The sequence below is a fragment of the Scyliorhinus canicula genome, chromosome 9 (genome assembly GCF_902713615.1).
Source record: "Scyliorhinus canicula chromosome 9, sScyCan1.1, whole genome shotgun sequence".
Classification (NCBI taxonomy): domain Eukaryota; kingdom Metazoa; phylum Chordata; class Chondrichthyes; order Carcharhiniformes; family Scyliorhinidae; genus Scyliorhinus; species Scyliorhinus canicula.
In genome coordinates this window covers 77,481,245-77,501,725 of record NC_052154.1, presented here as the reverse complement: position 1 = coordinate 77,501,725, position 20,481 = coordinate 77,481,245, and the positions used below count along the sequence as shown (strand labels likewise).

General features: G+C 47.4%; 1 protein-coding gene across 1 annotated transcript in view; it reads left to right on the top strand.

Annotated features, from left to right (window-relative positions):
* Window positions 1-20,481, top strand: part of LOC119971444 (mixed lineage kinase domain-like protein) — a 42,533-nt gene that overhangs the window by 5,969 nt on the left and 16,083 nt on the right. Inside the window, exons 2-6 of the mRNA XM_038806981.1 lie at window positions 2,828-3,290; window positions 5,118-5,219; window positions 8,950-9,124; window positions 14,048-14,145; window positions 15,783-15,918. Of these exons, the coding sequence (XP_038662909.1) occupies window positions 2,828-3,290; window positions 5,118-5,219; window positions 8,950-9,124; window positions 14,048-14,145; window positions 15,783-15,918 (974 nt within the window). The remainder of the gene's footprint in view (window positions 1-2,827; window positions 3,291-5,117; window positions 5,220-8,949; window positions 9,125-14,047; window positions 14,146-15,782; window positions 15,919-20,481) is intronic.

Genomic DNA, 20,481 nt, shown 5'->3' with positions numbered 1-20,481 from the left:
TGTCAGAAAACCCTCCTGCACACATTGTACAAAGAACGACCCATCCAATGTACTCGAACTATATCTTTTCCAGTCAATATTAGGAAAGTTAAAGTCTCCCATAACAACTACCCTGTTACTTTCGCTCTTTTCCAGAATCATCTTCGCCATCCTTTCCTCTACATCTCTAGAACTATTAGGTGGCCTGTAGAAAACTCCCAACAGGGTGACCTCTCCTTTCCTGTTTCTAACCTCAGCCCATACTACCTCGGAAGAAGAGTCCCCATCTTGCATCCTTTCTACCACCGTAATACTGTCCTTGACTAGCAGCGCCACACCTCCCCCTCTTTTGCCCCCTTCTCTGACCTTACTAAAGCACCTAAACCCCGGAACCTGCAACAACCATTTTTGTTCTCAAATATTGGCATATAAGCAATAATTATTTATATAATCACTCATTCTAGGGATGTGGGCTCCACTGATGAATCCGACATCTATTGCCCATAATGATATAAAAACAAATTACGGGCAGCACGGTGGCACAGTGGGTTAGCCCTGCTGCCTCACGGCGCCAAGGTCCCAGGTTTGATCCCGGCTCTGGGTCACTGTGTGGAGTTTGCACATTCTCGCCGCCGTGTTTGCATGGATTTCGGCCCCACAACCCAAAGATGTGTAGGGTAGGTGGATTGGTCACACTAAATTGCCGCTTAATTGGAAAAAAAATGAATTGGGTTCTCTAAAGTTATATTAAAAAAATAAAAACAAATTACTGCGGATCTGAATCTGAAACAAAAATAGAAAATACTGGACAATCTCAGCAGATCTGACAGCATCTATGGAGAGAGAAGGGAGCTAATGTTTTGAGTCTGGATGACTCTTTGAACTGGAAATAGGGTCAGATTTATACTTTTGTGGGGAGGAGGGGGGAGGCGCTGGATGGAGGGGCAGTGATAGGTGGAGATTGACAAATTTCTCGTGGACAGAACGACAAAGGGAATTTAAATAGGGGTAATCAAAGTTATTGTCCATTTCTAGTTGCCCTGAGTAGGTGGCAATGAACTGTTTTCTTCTGGGATCACTGGTCGGCCAGACCAGGTAAACAGAACAGGATTCGATCCCTAAAGATCACTCATGAACCCATAAGAATTTCACAACGATTCATTAGCTTTACAGTCATTTTTACAGATACTAGCATAACAATATATTTTTTAAATGAGTAAATTTTAATGATCAAACTGTCAGTGGTGGGATTTGAAGTCCTGGTTAATTACCTGTTCAAACCTCTTGACTACTGGTTCACTAACATTTTTTTTTTTAAAATTTAGAGTACCCAATTATTTTTTCCAATTAAGGGGCAATTTAGCGTGGCCAATCCACCTACTCTGCACATTTTTGGGTTGTGGGGGCGAAACCCACGCAGACACGGGGAGAATGTGCAAACTCCACACGGACAGTGACCCAGAGCCGGGATCAAACCTGGGACCTCAGCGCCGTGAGGCGGTTGTGCTAACCACTAGGCCACCGTGCTGCCCTCTGGTTCACTAACATAACTGGTTGCACTACTTTTTAATCTGACAGGCGCAAACAGTAACAAGTTTGCATTTGCTTACACCAAGTTTAGCTCAGTTGGTTGGACAATTGGTTCGTGATGCTGAACGAGGCTAAAAGCGTGGGTTCAATTCCCGTACCATCTGAATTGAATTTTAAGGCTCCGTCTTTTCAACATGTCCCTCGATTGATGTGTGGTGATCCTCAGATTAAATCACCACCTGCCAGCTCTCCACATCAAAGAGGAAAGTAGCCTATAGGCCCATGGCAACTTTGCTTACTTACTTTACTCTATTTATGGCAGCACAGTGGGTAGCACTGTTGCTTCACATCTCCAGGGTCCCAGGTTCGATTCCCGGCTTGGGTCACTGTCTGTGTGGGTGTGCATGTTCTCCCCATGTCTGCGTGGGTTTCCTCCGGGTGCTCCGGTTTCCTCCCACAGTCCAAAGATGTGCAGGTTAGGTGGATTGGTCATGCTAAATTGCCCCTTAGTTTCCAAAAGGTTAGGTGGGGCTATTGGGTTACGCAGATGGGCTGGAGGTTGAGGGTGTTTTTTTTCGGGGGCCGGTGTGGATCCGATGGGCCTGAATGGCCTCCTTCTGCACTGTAAATTCTATGATTCTAAGATTGTATAGCACCTTTAACATATCACAACATCCCAAATTCAACAAATATAAACACTCTAAATAGTCAATATCCTAAATACATCTGTACATTGTCAACATTTTAAATGTACACATCCTTCGATTGTCAATACATGGGCAGCACGGTAGCATAGTGATTAGCACTGTGGCTTCACAGCGCCAGGGTCCCAGGTTCGATTCCCGGCTTGGGTCACTGCCCGTGCAGAGTCTGCACGTTCTCCCCGTGTCTGTGTGGGTTTCCTCCGGGTGCTGCGGTTTCCTCCCACAGTCCCAAAGACGTTAGGTAATTTGGACATTCTGAATTCTCCCTCTGCCTACCCGACCAGGCGCCAGAGTGTGGTGACTAGAGGCTTTTCACAGTAACTTAATTGCAGTGTTAATGTAAGCCTACTTGTGACCATAGAGATTATTATTATCATTACATAAAACATACAGTAACACTTTACATTAAAATGTAATTTATGCCATTTCTCCAGTGTTTCTGTGGAGCTGCTGCCAGTTATGGCAGATGACCCGGTTCACTGTTGCAGGGGTAATCGTGTAAATCTGTACTTAACTATGTGTGCATGTGGCAATCTCACCTTGGTCTCAGTAGGTGATGGGAAGAATACTGAGTTCCAACCTTCGTATCCATTCCTGTTCTGCTTCTTCCTCAGATGGAATACATTCCCAAGATCATTAGCCTGGCCGCAGACATTTACACTCACCTCAGAAAGGTGAAGTTGAACAAGAGACAGTGTGAGCGCCTGTGCTCTCGGATCAAGATGCTGATGATATCGGTGAACATGGTGCAGAACGAGAGATCCCTGAAGGGACACAGCGTTGACAACGTTCTGAAAGAGCTGGAACTTACATTACAAAATGCGGAGGGTCTGGTGAAGAGCTTCACCAGCTGGGGGAGCATCAAGAAGGTCGTGAGAGCTTCCAACATCCTTGAGAAGTTTGAACACATCAACGACCGTTTGAATGATGCGGCACAGCAGCTGATACTGGTCCTGACAGCCAGCCTCTCTCAGACAAGGGACACTTTTGAAGAGGACACCCGGAAAATAGAGGACAGGAAGGATCAACAAGAGGATGAGGAATCTCTGAATGATATCAGCAATGCAGTGAAGGAAGGTAATAGCTGGAGTGAGAGTTAGTAACAAGACCATGGGCGGCATTCTCCCCTACCCGGCGTGACGGAGGGTGCCGGCGTAGGGAAGTGGCGCCAATCACTCAGGGGTTGGGCCTCCCCAAAGGTGGGGAATTCTCCCCACCTTTGGGGGCCAGCCCCGCGCCGGAGCGGTTTGCACCAGAAGACTGGCGCAAAAAACCGGCGCCCCCGGGAGCGGGGCTGGCCGAAAGGCTTTCGCCGGTTGGCGAATGCGCTGACAGTGACGTCAGCGGCAGCTGGCCGCTGACGTCACTGCCGGCGCATGCGCTATGTGGGGTTCTCTTCCGCTTCCGCCATGGCGGAGGCCGTGGCGGACGCGGAGGAAAATAGTGCACCCAGGGCGCTGGCCCGGAGTCTGAGCGGGGGGCCCCGATCGCGGGCCAGGCCACCGCGGCCCAGATCGCCCCGCGCCCCCCCCCCCAGGACCCCGGGGGCCCGCTCGCGCCGCTGAGCCCGCCGTTCCAGAGGTGGTTTAAACCTCGGCGGCGGGAGAGGCCTCCCAGCGGCGGGACTTCGGCCCATCTGGGCCGGAGAATCACCGCAGGGGCCTCTCCGATCGGAGTGGCGAGATTCCTGCCGCCGCCACTTCCCGGGTGGCGGAGAATCTCTGCCATGGTGGGGGCGGAATTTTTGGTAGTCCCCAGGCGATTCTCCGACCCTGCTGGGGGTCGGAGAATTTCGCCCTAGGTCTGTGCAACATGAAGATAGTAAGAAGTCTTGCAACACCAGATTAAAGTCCAACATGTTTGTTTCAAACACTAGCTTTCGGAGCACTGCTCCTTCCTCAGGTGATTCACGTGCTCCGAAAGCTAGTGTTTGAATCAAACCTGTTGGACTTTAACCTGGTGTTGTAACACTTCTTACTGTACTCACCCCAGTCCAACGCCGGCAGCTCCACATCATGGTCAACATGAAGATGAGGAAGTACATTGAGAGAGTCTGTACAGAAAGGGATCGAGGTGACTGAAAGAACTGGGTTAATTCAGAACTCAACAGTTGATTGAATTAATTCGGTCCTGTCCTACCTGTTGAGCTGTCAGACAGGAATTTACTCATAAAATTCTCAAAGATTATACACTAAAAGTTATGCTCTCCTCCAGCCTTGCAAATTGAACTTCTTGCCAGATTCTGCCTCAACCTTTCGTCCTTCTGCTTTTCCCTCCCCTTTCCTCTGGTTAAACTCACCTAATCAGTTGTCATTCGCATATTGTCTTTAGATATTCACATATCAACATAAGAGGTTTTGAGGTTATATCCAGAGTAAGTGTCTGGTTTTACGATGAAAACGTTAGTGCCGCCCCCGCACCGATGCTCTGACCGGTGGGAGGCTGGCAGCCACACCACGTAAAACGCCCGGCCTCCACACGTCCGGAGAATTGCCGGGTCTCAATACCGGCAATTACAATATCGGCGTCGGCAAGCGGAGAATCGCGCCCATGGTTTGTACCCAGCTGCTCGATGTGTACAGAATATAAGAATATATCCAATGTACTTCCCTTGCCTGCAATGGAGAGTGGAATGGGTTGGGAGCCAGGGGGTGTGGAGGGTGGGTCTGTCTGATCCTGTTAGCTTCCTACCCAAGGGGTACATTACCCCAAGGTTATCAACAAGCTTCTTCCGGATCATTTCTGGAAATGTTGAAAAGTACAGATTTCAATGCCAAACCCTGCATGGACTTTCCCCATTTACACGCTACTCCTGCCTCCTGTTTGTTACTCAGGCGATTGAAGGTACTGCAACCTGTTACTCTGGAAGAAATTCTAACCTTTGTGTAAACTATATCCGCACAGATCTGCCTGATGAATGTGACAACTCAGCAAATTCACAAATCCAGAAGAGCCTGGAAGAGATAACGGCAGAAATTAAGGAGATCAAGACCATGATGATATCCAGTGAGTAACATTAAGCCTGTATGGACAGGCAGCACAACCTGTTTTTAACAGGAAGGGTGAATGGAAAGGAAGTTAAGCTGAAATTACATCGCGTGAGTACAAGATAGACTTGAGGACTGCATCAGTTCAAGAAGGCAGCTCATCCATAATTTCAAGGGAAATTAGGGATGAGCAATAAATGCTGGCCTAGTCAGGGATGCCCACATTCCGTGAAAGAATAACAAAAAAATAGACCAGCTGGCTGTTTCCTGTTCTTTAATTACGCATGATCTTAAACTGTTAAGTGTCACTTCTCATGTGCGATTGCACCAGGCAGCCACATTCCTTTTAGATAACCCTCCGTGAAGCATCTGGGAGCATTTTACAAAATTAAAGATGCTCTGTAAATGCAAGGTTTTGGAAATGACAGCACCCAAAACTGTACCACAGCTTGTTTCCAGGGCTGTGCAACCATCATGCAAACTCGGCGATCGCCTAGAACAGCCACACAACACTGATGAACCATTGATGAAACTGCATAAGAAACAGTCTTCAGCAGCGGGAATGAAAGTTTAGATTGACTGATATACATCCACATATACTGACATTCATTTAGATTTCTTTATATTTACGTCAGTCTTTTCCAAAATGTAACATATTCTTCATTCTATTTCAGCAACAATTTTATAAATTTGACCACCTACATGACTTACTGCAAACCAGTAAATAATATCAAAGTATGTAATTTAATCTCACTCATTATGATTATTGATTGTGCAAATTGCACATAAAATCATCCAGTAACCATAGCAGGAACATAGCATTACATCATGTGAGCCATTTTACACATTATAATGTGCATTTCTCCTGGTGCATATCCTGTGAAATGTGTGGAACAATGAGAATCTACAATTAGTATAATCATATTTGCCTTTGTCATGTAAAATCAAATCTATAATTATAAATGCAGAATTTTTCGTAACGCAAATCCACAATGTTCGTTGTTAATTATGCAGGGGGTGGTGGGGTGCACAAGACTGAAGGTTCGCATAGGACACCTAATACTCTTGTACTGGCCCTCCACGCTTCGGGTTTGGTTGCAGAAGTGGTTTGAAAATAAATTAATGAGTCAAATTCCAGTACTTTTGTAGAGTCAGCTTTGTGACCCACAACCCCAATGAGTGATGTTCCGCACTGAGGATGTAGCATTGCTGAATGTAATTTATTGAATTGAGTTATGTATGCAGCCATGTCCTGCACATGCACACGAATACTGCACATATATCCACACCCACACATGGACACCAACTCACTCACAAACACAGAAACACATGGACACCCACTCTGACACATGAAAAGAAAACTATCTCAACTTCCATCACACCACTTGCCTATGCTCATACCCATGCCTCCAGAAACACTCTCATGTTGTATTCAATGGTTTGAGTAATCAGTGTTTAATTATTTTGGTCTGTTCACTGATTTTTGTAACTGTACTTGACTGATTAAGCCTGTGAGTGGAGCTAGAGAGAACAAATTATACAGTGAAGCGTAGTGAAGAAAAGACCTTGAGCAGAATTATTCCGGGACTGGGCCGTAAAATGCGGACAGCCATTCAAAATGCCATTTACTTTGGTGGGAATGGGACAATCCTGCCAGTGGGAAAGGCCATAAAATTCCTCCCCTTTGTTCTGGCAGAGACCATGGGCGCAATTCTCTGACCCCCACGCCGGGTGGGAGAATCTCACAAGATCAATCCTCCAAGTCTTGCGGGGCCCCCGCGGGGAGGACGGCAACCGCGCATGCGCGGGCGATGTCATTTACCCGACGCCGGCCGCGTAATTTAGGCGGCGCCGCTTTCACACAACGCCAAGGCCCTGCGCGCGTAATTGACATGGCACCGCTCCTAGCCCCCTGGGGGCGGGAGAAAAGGGGGAGAGGAGCGGCCTCCGATGCCAGAGTGAAACACTCCGGTTTTCACTCCGGCATCGGCACTAAGGGTGAGATTCGCCGCAAATGTGGAGAATCGTAAAGGCTGCCGTGGGACAGGCCGTGACCCACGGCAGCCTTCACACCCACTTCCGGGGTCGATTCTCCCCCCTGGGCGGGGCTAGGAGCGCGGCCCCGTGCGTCACGGCGGCGCTCCCTTGACGACGGTCGTCAAGGCCGCACACCAAGCGTCACGCCGGCTGACGCGGCCGATGACGCCAGCCGCACATGCACAGGTTGGACAACACCAACAGGTGTGTACAAATCCTGTAAGTTCTAAGATTTTTTAAGTATATTGCAAATAAACTGGATTTAGAACTAAAGTCAGCATTGTTCTTAGATAAATCAGATTTTTGAGATATACAACAAACCAGTGAATGCATAACACCACACACACGTTGCCCCATGTACCTATGCAGCTATCTGCACACACCTACTCATAGAAACATTCATTCACCTATACCAGGGGTGGGCAAACTTTTCCGTGCAAGGGCCACATTCAGAAATTCACAATTTTAAAGTGCCGCATAGTATATTAACTAAAATAATTAATATTTTAAATAGCCAAAATAAAAGGTCTTTAAAGAAAAAAAAGCACATTTATTTGAAAAACAAAGTAACTCAGTAAGTAACAGAACAATGTCAATGAGAATGATGCATCTGACTGCAGTCATTTACCAGTTTGTTGAAATCAGGTGTCAAGTTGCTTGTGCTGATCCTTAACACTGACAGAAGCACAGCCTAGCCGAGTCAACGATAAAAACGTGCGTAGTGGGGTGGATGAGTGGGACTGTCTTATTGGCCGGTTTAGTTGGGTGTGCGACCAATAGGAGTCCAGGTTACAAACAATAATAAGGCTTATTGTTTGTAACCTGGACTCCTATTGGTCGCACACCCAACTAAACCGACCAATGAGACAGCCCACTCATCCACCCCACTACACACGTTTTTATGCGGCCCGCCAATGAGGTGCCCGGAATCATAACCGGCATTTTTGAAAAGCCGCCGGGGAAAAGCCGCTGAAGTAAATGCACTTATTGAATAAGCGCATTTACTTCAGCAGCTTTTCCCCGGCGGCTTTTCAAAAATGCCGGTTATGATTCCGGGCACCTCATTGGCGGGCCGCATAAAAACCTTTGTCGGGCCGCATGCGGCCCGCGGGCCGTAGTTTACCCACCCCTGACCTATACAGACACACAGATGCACATATGCTCTCTCCCTTACCTGCACCCACAGATAACCCCTATTTATTCCACCTCTCATATTGCCACAGACAATCACTATAAGTATCAAAAAACAATCTTTATATTCTTACCTAGCTATCTAGTTTGTTGATCCTTCTCAATTTGTTAATACTTCTAACATTGTAATTAAGATTGAGAATTCACTGCCAAAATCAGAAACCATGATATGGAGATGCCAGTGTTGGACTGGGGTGGGCACAGTCGTACAACACCAGGTTAAAGTCCAACATGTTAAAGTCCTCCTCCTCCACCAATCTGTCTCCTGACACAATCCATCATCTCCATTCAGTTGACGTTGACCTGCTATCACAGGACGCAGCTGCAATTGCCATATAACCCTTGACATGGTTTATCACTACAAAACCTACCTGTGCAGTCATAAATTTATCTGTTGCACATTGTGAAAGTTAAAATCATGTCGAGAAGTTTGGGATGGCTACACAATCAGGACAGTGATTTGTTTTATTTTTCTGTAATCTTCTCATTCTTTCTGCTCTCCATTTTCTTTCTGAATACAGATAAAAAGGCAGCCTCCTCTCCACGAATGGATGGAATCCGGGAGATTAACATGCAGGAGTTGCAGAAGGACAGTCAACCTTTCCAGAGAACTAACACTTCAATGTATTACAAAGGAATGTTCTTGAAACAGCCCGTTGTGATTAAACGCTTTATTAGTGAGTCTGCCAATATAAAGTGAGTGTGGATTGCAAAGAGCTTCGGTTGCACCTTCTCTCGTGTGTCGAATATAATTACCAAAGCAGCCAATGGGCACCTAGAGCTGGGAGTACAGTCAGCAATTCCGCAGCAAGGGTGGGTGGTACAGTTAGCCAATGGGTAGCAACTGTAGACAGTGAAACTAGCCAATTATCAGCAAGTCTGGGTGGTACAGTCACCCAATGACAGTGAATGTAGGTCGGCCCATCAGTCAATTGACAATGCGTTTAAATATAATTGTCAATCAATAAGCAGTGGATGTTGTTTCCTTGTAACCTTTGATTATAATTTAATCTAAGGAAATGTTATGAGATCAAAGATTCAATCAAGCATTAAAGGCTTGAAGTAATGGCTGGAAATTCAGGGCCCTAGAAGTAGAACATAGAACATAGAACAGTACAGCACAGAACAGGCCCTTCGGCCCTCAATGTTGTGCCGAGCAATGATCACCCTACTTAAACCCACGTAACCCGTATACCCATAACCCAACAATCCCCCCATTAACCTTACACTACGGGCAATTTAGCATGGCCAATCCACCTAACCCGCACATCTTTGGACTGTGGGAGGAAACCGGAGCACCCGGAGGAAACCCACGCACACACGGGGAGGACGTGCAGACTCCACACAGACAGTGACCCAGCCGGGAATCGAACCTGGGACCACTGGAGCTGTGAAGCATTGATGCTAACCACCATGCTACCGTGAGGCCCTAAGTGTGAACAGAAATCCTTCAGTCCTTTTGTTTTAAGCAAAATATACTGGTCAACTAGACAGATTTAGGTTAGAGCATTATTGGGTCTACAGTGTTCTGAATGAGATGCTATTGGACACTACATTATAATTTTCAGGCAAGTTGTACTACAAGAGACCATAAGACCATAAGACATAGGAGCATAATTAGGTCACTCGGCCCATCGAGTCTGCTCTGCCATTCAATCATGGCTGATATGTTTCTCATCCTCATTCTCCTGCCTTCTCCCCATAACCCCAGATCCCCTTATTAATCAAGAACTTAGCTATCTCTGTCTTAAAGACACTCAGTGATTTTGCCTCCACAATCTTCTGCAGCAAAGAGTTCCACAGATTCACCATCCTCTGGCTGAAGAAATTCCCCCTCATCTCTGTTTTAAAGGATCGCCCCTTTAATCTGAGATTGTGTCCCCTGGTTCTAGTTTTTCCTACTAGCGGAAACATCCTCTCCACATCCACTCTATCCAGGCCTCGCAGTATCCTGTAAGTTTCAATAAGCTCCCCTCTCATCCTTCTAAACTCCAACGAGTACAGTCCTCAAACTCTTCATTGACAGGATCATTCTTGTGAACCTCCTTTGGACCCTTTCCAAGAGCAGCACATCTTTCCTTAGCTAGGGGGTCCAAAACTGCTCACAATACTCCAAATGGGGTCTGACCAGAACCTTATACAGCCTCAGAAGTACATCCCTGCTCGTGTATTCTAGCCCTCTCTCGACATGAATGCTAACATTGCATTTGCCTCCCGAACTGCCGACTGAACCTGCACGTTAACCTTAAGAGAATCTTGAACAAGGACTCCTAAGTCCCTTTGTGCTTCTGATTTCCTAAGCATTTCCTCATTTTGAAAATTATCTATGCCTTCATTCCTCCTTCATTCACACTTTTCCACATTGTATTCCATCTGCCCTTCTTTGCCCACTCTCCGAGCCTGTCCAAATCCTTCTGCAGCCCCCGTGCTTCCTGAATACTACCTGTCCCTCTGCATATCTTTATATCATCTGCAAACTTAGCAACAGTGCCTTCTTCCAGATTGTTAATGTATATTGTGAAAAGTTGTGGTCCCATCACCAACCCCTGAGGAACACCACTAGTCACCTGCTGCCATCCTGAAAAAGACCCCTTTATCCCACTCTCTGCCTTCTGCCAGTCAGTCAATCCTCTATCCATGCCAATATCTTACCCTTAACACCATGGGCTCTTAACGTATTTAACAGTCTCCTATGCGGCACCTTGTCAAAGGCCTTCTGGAATCTAAATAAATCACATCCACTGGTTTTCCTTTGTCTAACTTCCTTGTTACCTCCTCAAAGAACTCAGATTTGTCAAACATGACCTCCCCTTGATGAAGCCATGCTGACTCAGTCCTATTTTATCATGCACTTCCAAGTACTCCTCAATCTCATCCTAAATAATGGCCTCTAAAATCTTACCAATGACCAAAGTCAGGCTAACCGACCTATAATTTCCCATCTTCTGCCTTTCTTCCTTCTTAAACAGGGGTGTTAAATTTGCCACTTTCCAGTCCTCTGGGACCCTCCCTGCCTCCAGTGGTTCCTGAAAGATCATCACCAATGCCTCCACAATCTCCTCAGCTATCTCTTTTAGAACCCTGGGATGTAGTCCATGTGATCCAGGTGGATTTATCCACCTTCAGACCTTTCAGTTTCCCCAGAACCTTCTCCTCAGTGATGGCCACTAAATTCAACTCTGCCCCCGATCCTCTTGGAGCTCTGGCATCCCACTGGTGTCTTCCACCGTGAAGACTGATGCAAAGTAACTATTCAGTTCCTCTGCCATTTCTTTGTTTCCTATTAATGCTTCTCCAGCCTCATTTTCCAGTGGTCCAATGTCTATTCTTACCTCTCTCTTACCTTTTATATATTGACAAAAACTCTTCCTATCATCTTTTATATTACTAGCTAGCTTACACTCATATTTAATCTTCTCCCCCATTATTGCTTTTTTGGTTGCCCTCTGCTCATTTTTAAAGGCTTCCCAATCCTCTGGCTTCTCACCATTCCTCGCCACTTTGTATGCTTTTTCTTTTACTTTTATGCTGTCCTTGACTTCCACCATCAGACACAGATGCCTTGTCCTCCCATTAGCACGTTTCCTCCCTCTCGGGATGACTTTCTGTTGTGCCTCCCGAATAACTCCCAAAAACTGTTGCTTTTCCACTGTCTTCCCTGCTAGGCTTCCCTTCTAATCAACTCTGGCCAGCTCCTCCCTCATGTTTCTGTGGTTACCTTTATTTAATTGTAATACCATTTCATCTGATTGCAGCTTCTCCCTCTCAAACTGCAAGGTAAATTCTATCATATTGTGGTCACTGCTCCTTAAGGGTTCCTTCACCTTAAGTTCCCTAATCAAGTCTGCCTCATTACACATCACCAAATCCAGAATTGCCTGTTCCCTAGTGGGCTCTGTCACAAGCTGCTCCAAAAAAACATCTCTTAGACATTCCACAAATTCCTTTTCTTGGGATCCACTATCAACCTGATTTTCCCAGTCCATCTGCATATTGAAGTCCCCCATGATATTGTAATATTGACTTTTTTATATGCCTTTCCTATCTCCTGATTTATTTTCTGCCCCACATCCTGACTACTGCTTGGGGGTCTGTACATAACTCCCATCAGAGTCTTTATTCCTTTGTGATCCCTCAACTCAACCCACATAGATTCTATGCCTTCTGATCCTATGTTGCATCTTGCTATCAATTTAACTTTATTCCTTACTAGCAATGCAGCCCTGCCCCCTCTGCCCATCTGCCTGTTGTTTCGATAGGACACATACCCTTGGATATTTAGATCCCAGCCCTGATCCCTTAGCAGCCACGTCTCTGTGACGTCCATAATATTGTACCGGCCAATTTCAATGTGCGCAACAAGCTCATTTACCTTGTTCCATATACTGCGCACATTTAGGTAGAATACCCTCAGTCCTGCATTGGCCACTTCCCTTTTCATACTTGCCACCTTTTTTGCTCTGAGGTTAGATTCTTACCACCTTCTATAGTCTCTGTTCTATTAAATGTTCTGGAAACTTCTGGAAAGTAAAAAGTGGAGACTCAATAGAGATATTGAAAATTGTAAGAGGTTTCGACCTTATTTGAAATAGAACACAGATACTTTCATGCCAGACTGTTACTTTGTGACATAATAGAAATCCCAGTGTAAACTGTTTCTTCTGCCAAGTGGGCCGTCAACCAGAGGTCATAAGATTTTAAAATAATTGACAAAAGAACAAGAGGGGAAATAAGAAGTCATTCACACAGAGGGTTGTGAAAGATCTGTGGAATCATATTCCACATGAAAAGGCAAATTGATATGTACAAAATTGCAGAGTTCCGGGGGACGTGGTGGGGGGGGGGGGGGGGGGGGGGATTAAATTGTACAGCTCTTTCAAAGAACCAGCAACGGCATGGTGGGCTGAATGGCCCATTTCATGTTAAAAATTGGCAAATCATGCTGCAGCTGTATAGAACCTCAGTTAGTCCGCATTTGGAATTTAGTGTTCAATTCTGGTCGCCACACTACCAGAAGGATAGGGAAGCTTTGGAGATGGTACAGAAGAGGTTTACCAGGATCTTGCCTGGTATGAAGGGCATTTGCTATGAGGAGAGGTTGTAGAAACTTGGTTTGTTCTCACTGGAACGACAGAGGTTGAGGGGCGACCTGATAGAAGTCTACAAGATTATGAGAGGCATGGACAGAGTCGATAGAAGCTTTTTCCCCAGGGTGGAAGAGTCAATACTAGGGGGCATAGGTTTAAGGTGCGAGGGGCAAGGTTTAAAGGAGATGTACGAGGCAAGTTTTTTTACACAGAGGGTGGTGGGAGCCTGGAACTCGCTGCTGGGGGAGGTAGTGGAAGCAGATACAATAGTGACTTATAAGGGGCGTCTTGGCAATCACATGAATAGGATGGGAATAGAGGGAGATGGTCCCTAGAAGGGTTGGGGGTTTTAGTTCAGACGGGCAGCATGGTCTTTTGTTCTTCTCTGTCCTGTTAAGATTCTATGATCCTACGATCTCTGATGTACTTCTGTGACTGACCACTCTGTGGCATACATTGCCAGCAAATTCACCTTTGAAATTTCTCACCAGCTTTTTACTCTTGAGTACCTGTGTTTCTGTTCCCATCACAGAAAGGTTCAAAAGACTTTCATGAAAGAAGCTGAAACGATGAATCAGTTCAGGTCGGACAACATTGTGCGTATTTATGGAATCTGTATGAGAAGGGAAGGTGAGTGCAGCCAGGTATACCATTCGGATATAATGGGCGCGATTCTCCGCAACAGCCGACGCCGGAGTGAAACCCGGAGTGAAACCCAGAGTGTTTCACTCCGGCGTCGGAGGCCGCTCCTCGCCCCCTATCCCTCCTCCCCCCCCCCCCCCCCCCCCCCCCCCCAGGGGGGCTAGGAGCAGCGTTGCGAGGAACTCAGCCGCCGGGCCTTGATGCTTGCGTCAAGGCGGCACGGCGAGAATGACGCGGCAGCGGCGCCTAAGTGACGTCAGCCACGCATGCACGGTTGCCGTCTTCCCCTCCGCTGCCCCGCAAGACGTAGCGGCTTGATCTTGCGGGCGGCAGAGGGGAAAGAGTGCGTTGTTTACAGACGCTGGCCCGACGATCGGTGGGCACCGATCGTGGGCCAGTCCCCTCCCGAGCACGCCCGTGGTGCTCGATCCCCTCTCCGCCCCCCACAGGCCCCACACTTACCTGTCGCGCGCTGTTCATGCCGGCAGTGACCAGGTGTGGTTGCCGCCGGCGTGAACCCGTCGGGGTCGTCAGGCCGCTCAGCCCATCTGGGCCGGAGAATCGCCGGTCGCCGTTTCTCCGAGCGGCGTGTCGCAAAACGCGACACGCCATTTTGGGGAGGGTGGGAGAATCACGGGGGGTGCCAGAGCGGCCCTCCCGCGATTCTCCCACCCGGCGTGGGGAGCAGAGAATCGCGCCCAATGTCCGGGTAGTGGAAACTTGGAATGGCCTCATTAAGCCAGCAAGGGAGTTGTGGGAGAGGGAGGGTGATTATTGAACATTTCAAGCTCAGGATATTAAGGGAGACAAAACCAAAGCATGAAAACTGAATTAAGAAAAAAATGGTGGAATTGACTTGATGGACTGAATTCCTATGTTAGGGAGCAGTAAGAAGTCTTACAACACCAGGTTAAAGTCCAACAGGTTTGTTTGGAGTCACTAGCTTTTGGAGCGCAGCCTGCGCTTCGAAAGCTAGTGATTTGAAACAAACCTGTTGGACTTTAACCTGGTGTTGTAAGACTTCTTACTGCGCCCACCCCAGTCCAACACCGGCATCTCCACATTATGTTAGGGAGTGTAGGAGAGTTAGCAGGCTCACTCCCGTGCACTGATTTTCTCCTGCACTCAGCGATTGCGATTGGGGTAAAAATCTGTATCAGATTGCTGCTTTTTGTGGTAAATGTGATCCTGATATAAGAGGCCTCCATGGAATAGAATCTATCCATAAACTGTTGTGTCCATAAACCGTAATGTTGTGGTTTTCCCTTTGTACAGCTATATTGTAGTGCATTGGGGCCTGTACGTGTGGTACGGCACAGTCTCCTTGTGGATTTATGGTCCTTGTGCTATGCAGAGTGTCCATGGACCAGGCTTGGTCTGTCTCTTTGTAATGGTGAAATGCTGGTGGTGTTGCTGTATTTTACCTGTTTACTGTTTTCTGTTGTTTTTCTGTTTTTTTCACACACAGAAGAACCGTTATTAAATTAAAATATATGCAAGTGCTGATACATTGGCAGGAGATATCTGTGATCCTGCTCTCTGTTAATTGGTAAACACATCTGAAAAGCTGGCAAATGCCTCTCACGTGATGAGGTAACACTGATCCTCCTGTCTCTTGCTCTTAGCTCACCGGTCCGAGTTTTTGATCGTAATGGAGTACTGTGAACGCGGGAACTTGAAAAATGCACTGAACAGCAAGAAACCCCTCCCTTGGTCAACGCGTGTTCGGATGTCACTGGATACTGCCAGAGGTGTTTACTGGTAAGCCAAATGATTGTTTTGGAAAACTGGCTGCACCTTCTGGGATCCCAGACAGTATAATATCCAAGTTCTATAGAAAGCACCATGGTGGTCCTTATAGACACAGCAGCTTTGGGAATGATTCACACCGTAACAATGTTAGGAACCCAGTTGTATTGTAACTGGACGAGAAGATTTCAGAATGGAATACTGGCTCAAAAGACCACAGCTTTTACTTTTTTATGTGAAACACGGAGGAACAGAGTCACAGGACGGCTAATCAGTTTTGACAACGAGAAAAGATACATTAAAAATGAAAAAATGGAATTATGATACAATACTCCTTTGCTCCCCTCTTAGCTTAACAATTACACACAGATTTTAAGATTAACACTGATTACAAAGTACATCTATGGGCGGCACGGGAGCACTGTGGTTAGCACTGCTGCTTCACAGCACCAGGGTGAAGCAGCAGAGTTCATTTTGGCGCTGAGTTCGATTCCCGCTTGGATCATGTCCGTGTGGAGTCTGCACGTTCTTCCCATGCCTGTGTGGGTTTCCTCCGGGTGCTCCGGTTTCCTCCCACAAGTCCCAAAAGACATGCTGTTAGGTAATTTGGACATTCCGAATTCTCCCTCTGTGACCCAAACAGGCGCCGGAATGTGGCAACTAGGGTTTTTTCACAGTAGCTTCATTGCAGTGTTAATGTAAGCGTGCTTGTGACAATAAAGATTATTATTAATTATCTTAAGCTACAATGGTTTAATTAACACAAAGTCCCTTTAAGCACACAGATTGCTGTGGCCAAATACACACACTCCACTCAGAACCCACGTTAGTGTCTGTGGTTTTCTGCTCGTGATCCCCCCCCCCCAAACGATTGTCACATGGGAGTTCCCAAACTCCACTTCCAAAATACGCTTTAAAATCTTCTCTCATAATAATGCTTTCCCTTCGACTGTCCACCAGGAAGGCGGTCAGCTCCGGAGGGAGGCAGCGGCAAGGGAAATTCTTCAGGTGAGGGATAGGGCAGGGAATTTGGTGGTGGCTCCGGAACTGATTAACAAGGTTTTTGAGGAGTTTTATGAGAGGTTGTACAGGTCAGAGCCACCCGGGGGAGACCGTGAGATGCAGGAATTTTTAGATGGGTTGGAGTACCCGAGGCTAGGGGAGGGGCACAGGGCTACATTAGAAGGAGCAATAGTGGAGTAGGAGATAAAGGATGCGATTGGGAGGATGCAGTCGGGGAAGGTGGCAGGGCCGGATGGGTTTCTGGTAGATTATTATAAAAAATTCAAGGATAAGCTGGCACCCCTGATGGTGGGGATGTTTGAAGAGGCGATAGGGAAGGGGGTGCTGCCACAAACCTTGGGGCAGGCATCAATTTCACTGTTGCTAAAAAAAGATAAGGATTCGACGGAGTGTGGGTCGGAAAGGCCCATATCACTTCTGAATGTGGATGCAAAAGTATTGCCGAAGGTACTGGCGGGTAGGCTGGAGGAGTGCCTCCCGAAGGTGATAGCTGAGGATCAGACGGGGTTCGTGAAAGGGAGGCAGCTGTTTTCGAACATTAGGAGGGTTTTGAACGTCATTATGGCACCGGCGGAAGGGAACGAAACAGAGGTGGTTATGGCATTGGACACCGAGAAGACGTTTGACCGGGTAGAATGGGGGTACTTGATAGGAGTTCTGGAGCAGTTTGGGATTGGATCAAGATTTGTGATCTGGGTAAAGCTATTATATAAGGAGCCGAAGGCGAGTGTCCGCACGAACAATATCAGTTCGAGACACTTTTCTCTCCACCGTGGGACGAGGCAGTGATGTCCTATGTCCCCCCTGCTGTTTGCACTTGCAATTGAGCTGTTGGCCATCGCATTAAGATGTTCGGTAGCGTGGAAAGGAATAGTGGGGGGGGGGGGGGGGGGGGGGGGGGAGGGGATAGAGCATAGGGTGTCCTTATTTGCCGACGACTTGCTGCTATATGTGTCGGAACCGAGTGCGTCGATAGGAGGAATATTGGAGGTACTGCGAGTATTTGGGTCTTTCTCGGGGTACAAGCTGAACCTGGACAAGAGTGAATATTTTGTGGTGTTTCGGCCGGGTGTGGGGGCAGGGGTGGGGGGGCTGCCATTCCGTAGGGCAGGGACTCACTTTAGGTATCTGGGGATGCTGGTTGCCCGGGAGTGGGGGAGGCTTCGCAGGTACAACATCCCTAGTTTGGTGGGGAGAGTGAAAGCCGATCTGACGAGGTGGGATGGTCTCCCTCTGTCACTGGCGGGTCGGATACAGGCGGTTAAAATGAATGTGTTGCCGCGATTTCTGTTTATTTTTCAATGCCTACCGATTTTCCTGCCAAAGTATTTTTTCAGGGAGATTGAGGGAAGGATTACCTCGTTCATATGGGGAGGGAAGGTGGCCAGAGTGAGAAAGATGTTGCTACAGAGGGGAAGGCAGGCAGGGGGTTTGGGTCTTCCGAACCTGATGTACTACTACTGGGCGGCGAATGTGGAGAAGATGCGGAGCTGGGTCAGGGGGGTTGATTCCCAGTGGGTCAGAATGGAGGAGAGTTTGTGCAGGGGTTCGGGACTGAAAGCACCAATAGCTCTGGGGAAATATTCAGGGAGTCCGGTAGTAATAGCTTCATTGAAAATCTGGAGGCAGTTTCGCCAACACTTCAGGTTGGGGACAGGGTCAAGGGAAATGCCAATTCAGGGGAACCACAGATTTGAGCCAGGGAGGTGTGATGGAAGTTTTTGGAAATGGGAAGAGAAGGGGATTAAGACGCTAAAAGATTTGTTTCTTCGGGGACGGTTTGCAGCATTGAGGGAGCTGGAAGCGAAGTATGGGCTGGAGCAGGGAGAAATGTTTAGATACATGCAGGTTCGGGATTTTGCCAGGAAGGAGATACAGAGCTTCCTGGAGGAACCGGCCTCCACATTGCTGGAAGAGGTGCTGACGACAAGTGGACTGGAGAAGGGGACAGTGTCAGCGGTGTACGGAGCTATGTTGGAAAAGGATAAGGCACCACTGGAGGGGATCAAAGCAAAGTGGGAGGAAGAGTTGGGAGAGGTTATAGAGGAGGGGGTCTGGTGTGAGGTGCCCCGGAGAATAAATACCTCCACTCATGTGCGAGGTTGGGGCTGATACAGCTGAAGGTGGTATATAGAGCGCACCTCACGAGGGCGAGGATGAGCCGATTCTTTCAAGGAGTAAAAGATGTGTGTGAACGTTGCGGGGAGGCCCCTGCTAATCACGTTCATATGTTTTGGTCCTGTCCAAAGCTAGGAGAGTACTGGAAGGAGGTTTTTAGGGTAATTTCCAAGGTGGTGCGCGTAAAACTGGACCCGGCTCCCCAGGAGGCCATAATCAGGGTGTCGGACCAGCCAGGGTTGGAAACGGGTGCGGAGGCAGATTTCGCAGCCTTCGCCTCGTTGATCGCCCGAAGGCGGATCCTGCTGGGATGGAGAGCGGCCTCTCCACCCTGTGCCCTGGCGTGGCGAGGGGACCTGTTGGAATACTTGACCCTTGAGAAGGTTAAGTTCGAACTGAGGGGAAGCTCGGAGGGGTTCTACAAGTCATGGGAATTATTCATTATGCACTTTCAAGAACTGGATAACATCGAACATTAGTTGGGGGTGGATGGGTGGGAGGGTTGGGGAGGGAGGGGGGCTGTGTATTGAGGATGACTATGGGTAATCCCTGATTCCTTTTTGTCATTTGTTTATGTAAACATGCGGGCTGATGTCTGGGGGTTGGTGGGGGTTATTGTTATGGGGATTGACATATCTGTTGTTGATTATTGTTTATTGTTGGTGGGTGTAAATTCGGGAGAAAATGTGAAAAAGGAGGAGAATAAAAAATATATATATTTTAAATAATGCTTTCCCTTGGCGGCTTGCATTTGAAATCCAGGCCCGGTTTTACAAATGACTTTGAAACAATGCTTCCAAACAATTTTTTTTGGAAAAATATTTTATTGAGGCATTTATATATTTACACATCAAACACAATCACAAAAGAAGCCAACAGGGCTGCAAATAACCAACTCAACTAAATACCGAACACCCCACCATCCTCCCCCCCACTCCACAGCTCCCCTACCCCCTACCCCCCCCCCCCCCTCCTCCTCTGACTGGGGATGGGCAAGGGGGCAGAAAGGGAGAAGTGCAGATATCTTGGATGGTTGTGGGGTTAGAACATAGAACATAGAACGATACAGCGCAGTACAGGCCCTTCGGCCCTCGATGTTGCACCGACATGGAAAAAATCTAAAGGCCATCTAACCTACACTATGTCCTTATCATCCATATGCTTATCCAATAAATTTTTAAATGCCCTCAATGTTGGCGTGCTCACTACTGTTGCAGGTAGGGCATTCCACGGCCTCACCACTCTTTGCGTAAAAAACCCACCTCTGACCTCTGTCCTATATCTATTACCCCTCAATTTAAGGCTATGTCCCCTCGTGCTAGCCACCTCCATCCGCGGGAGAAGGCTCTCGCTGTCCACCCTATCTAACCCTCTGATCATTTTGTATGCCTCTAGAGGCATAGAGGTTGGAGGAGATTACGGAGATAGACAGCT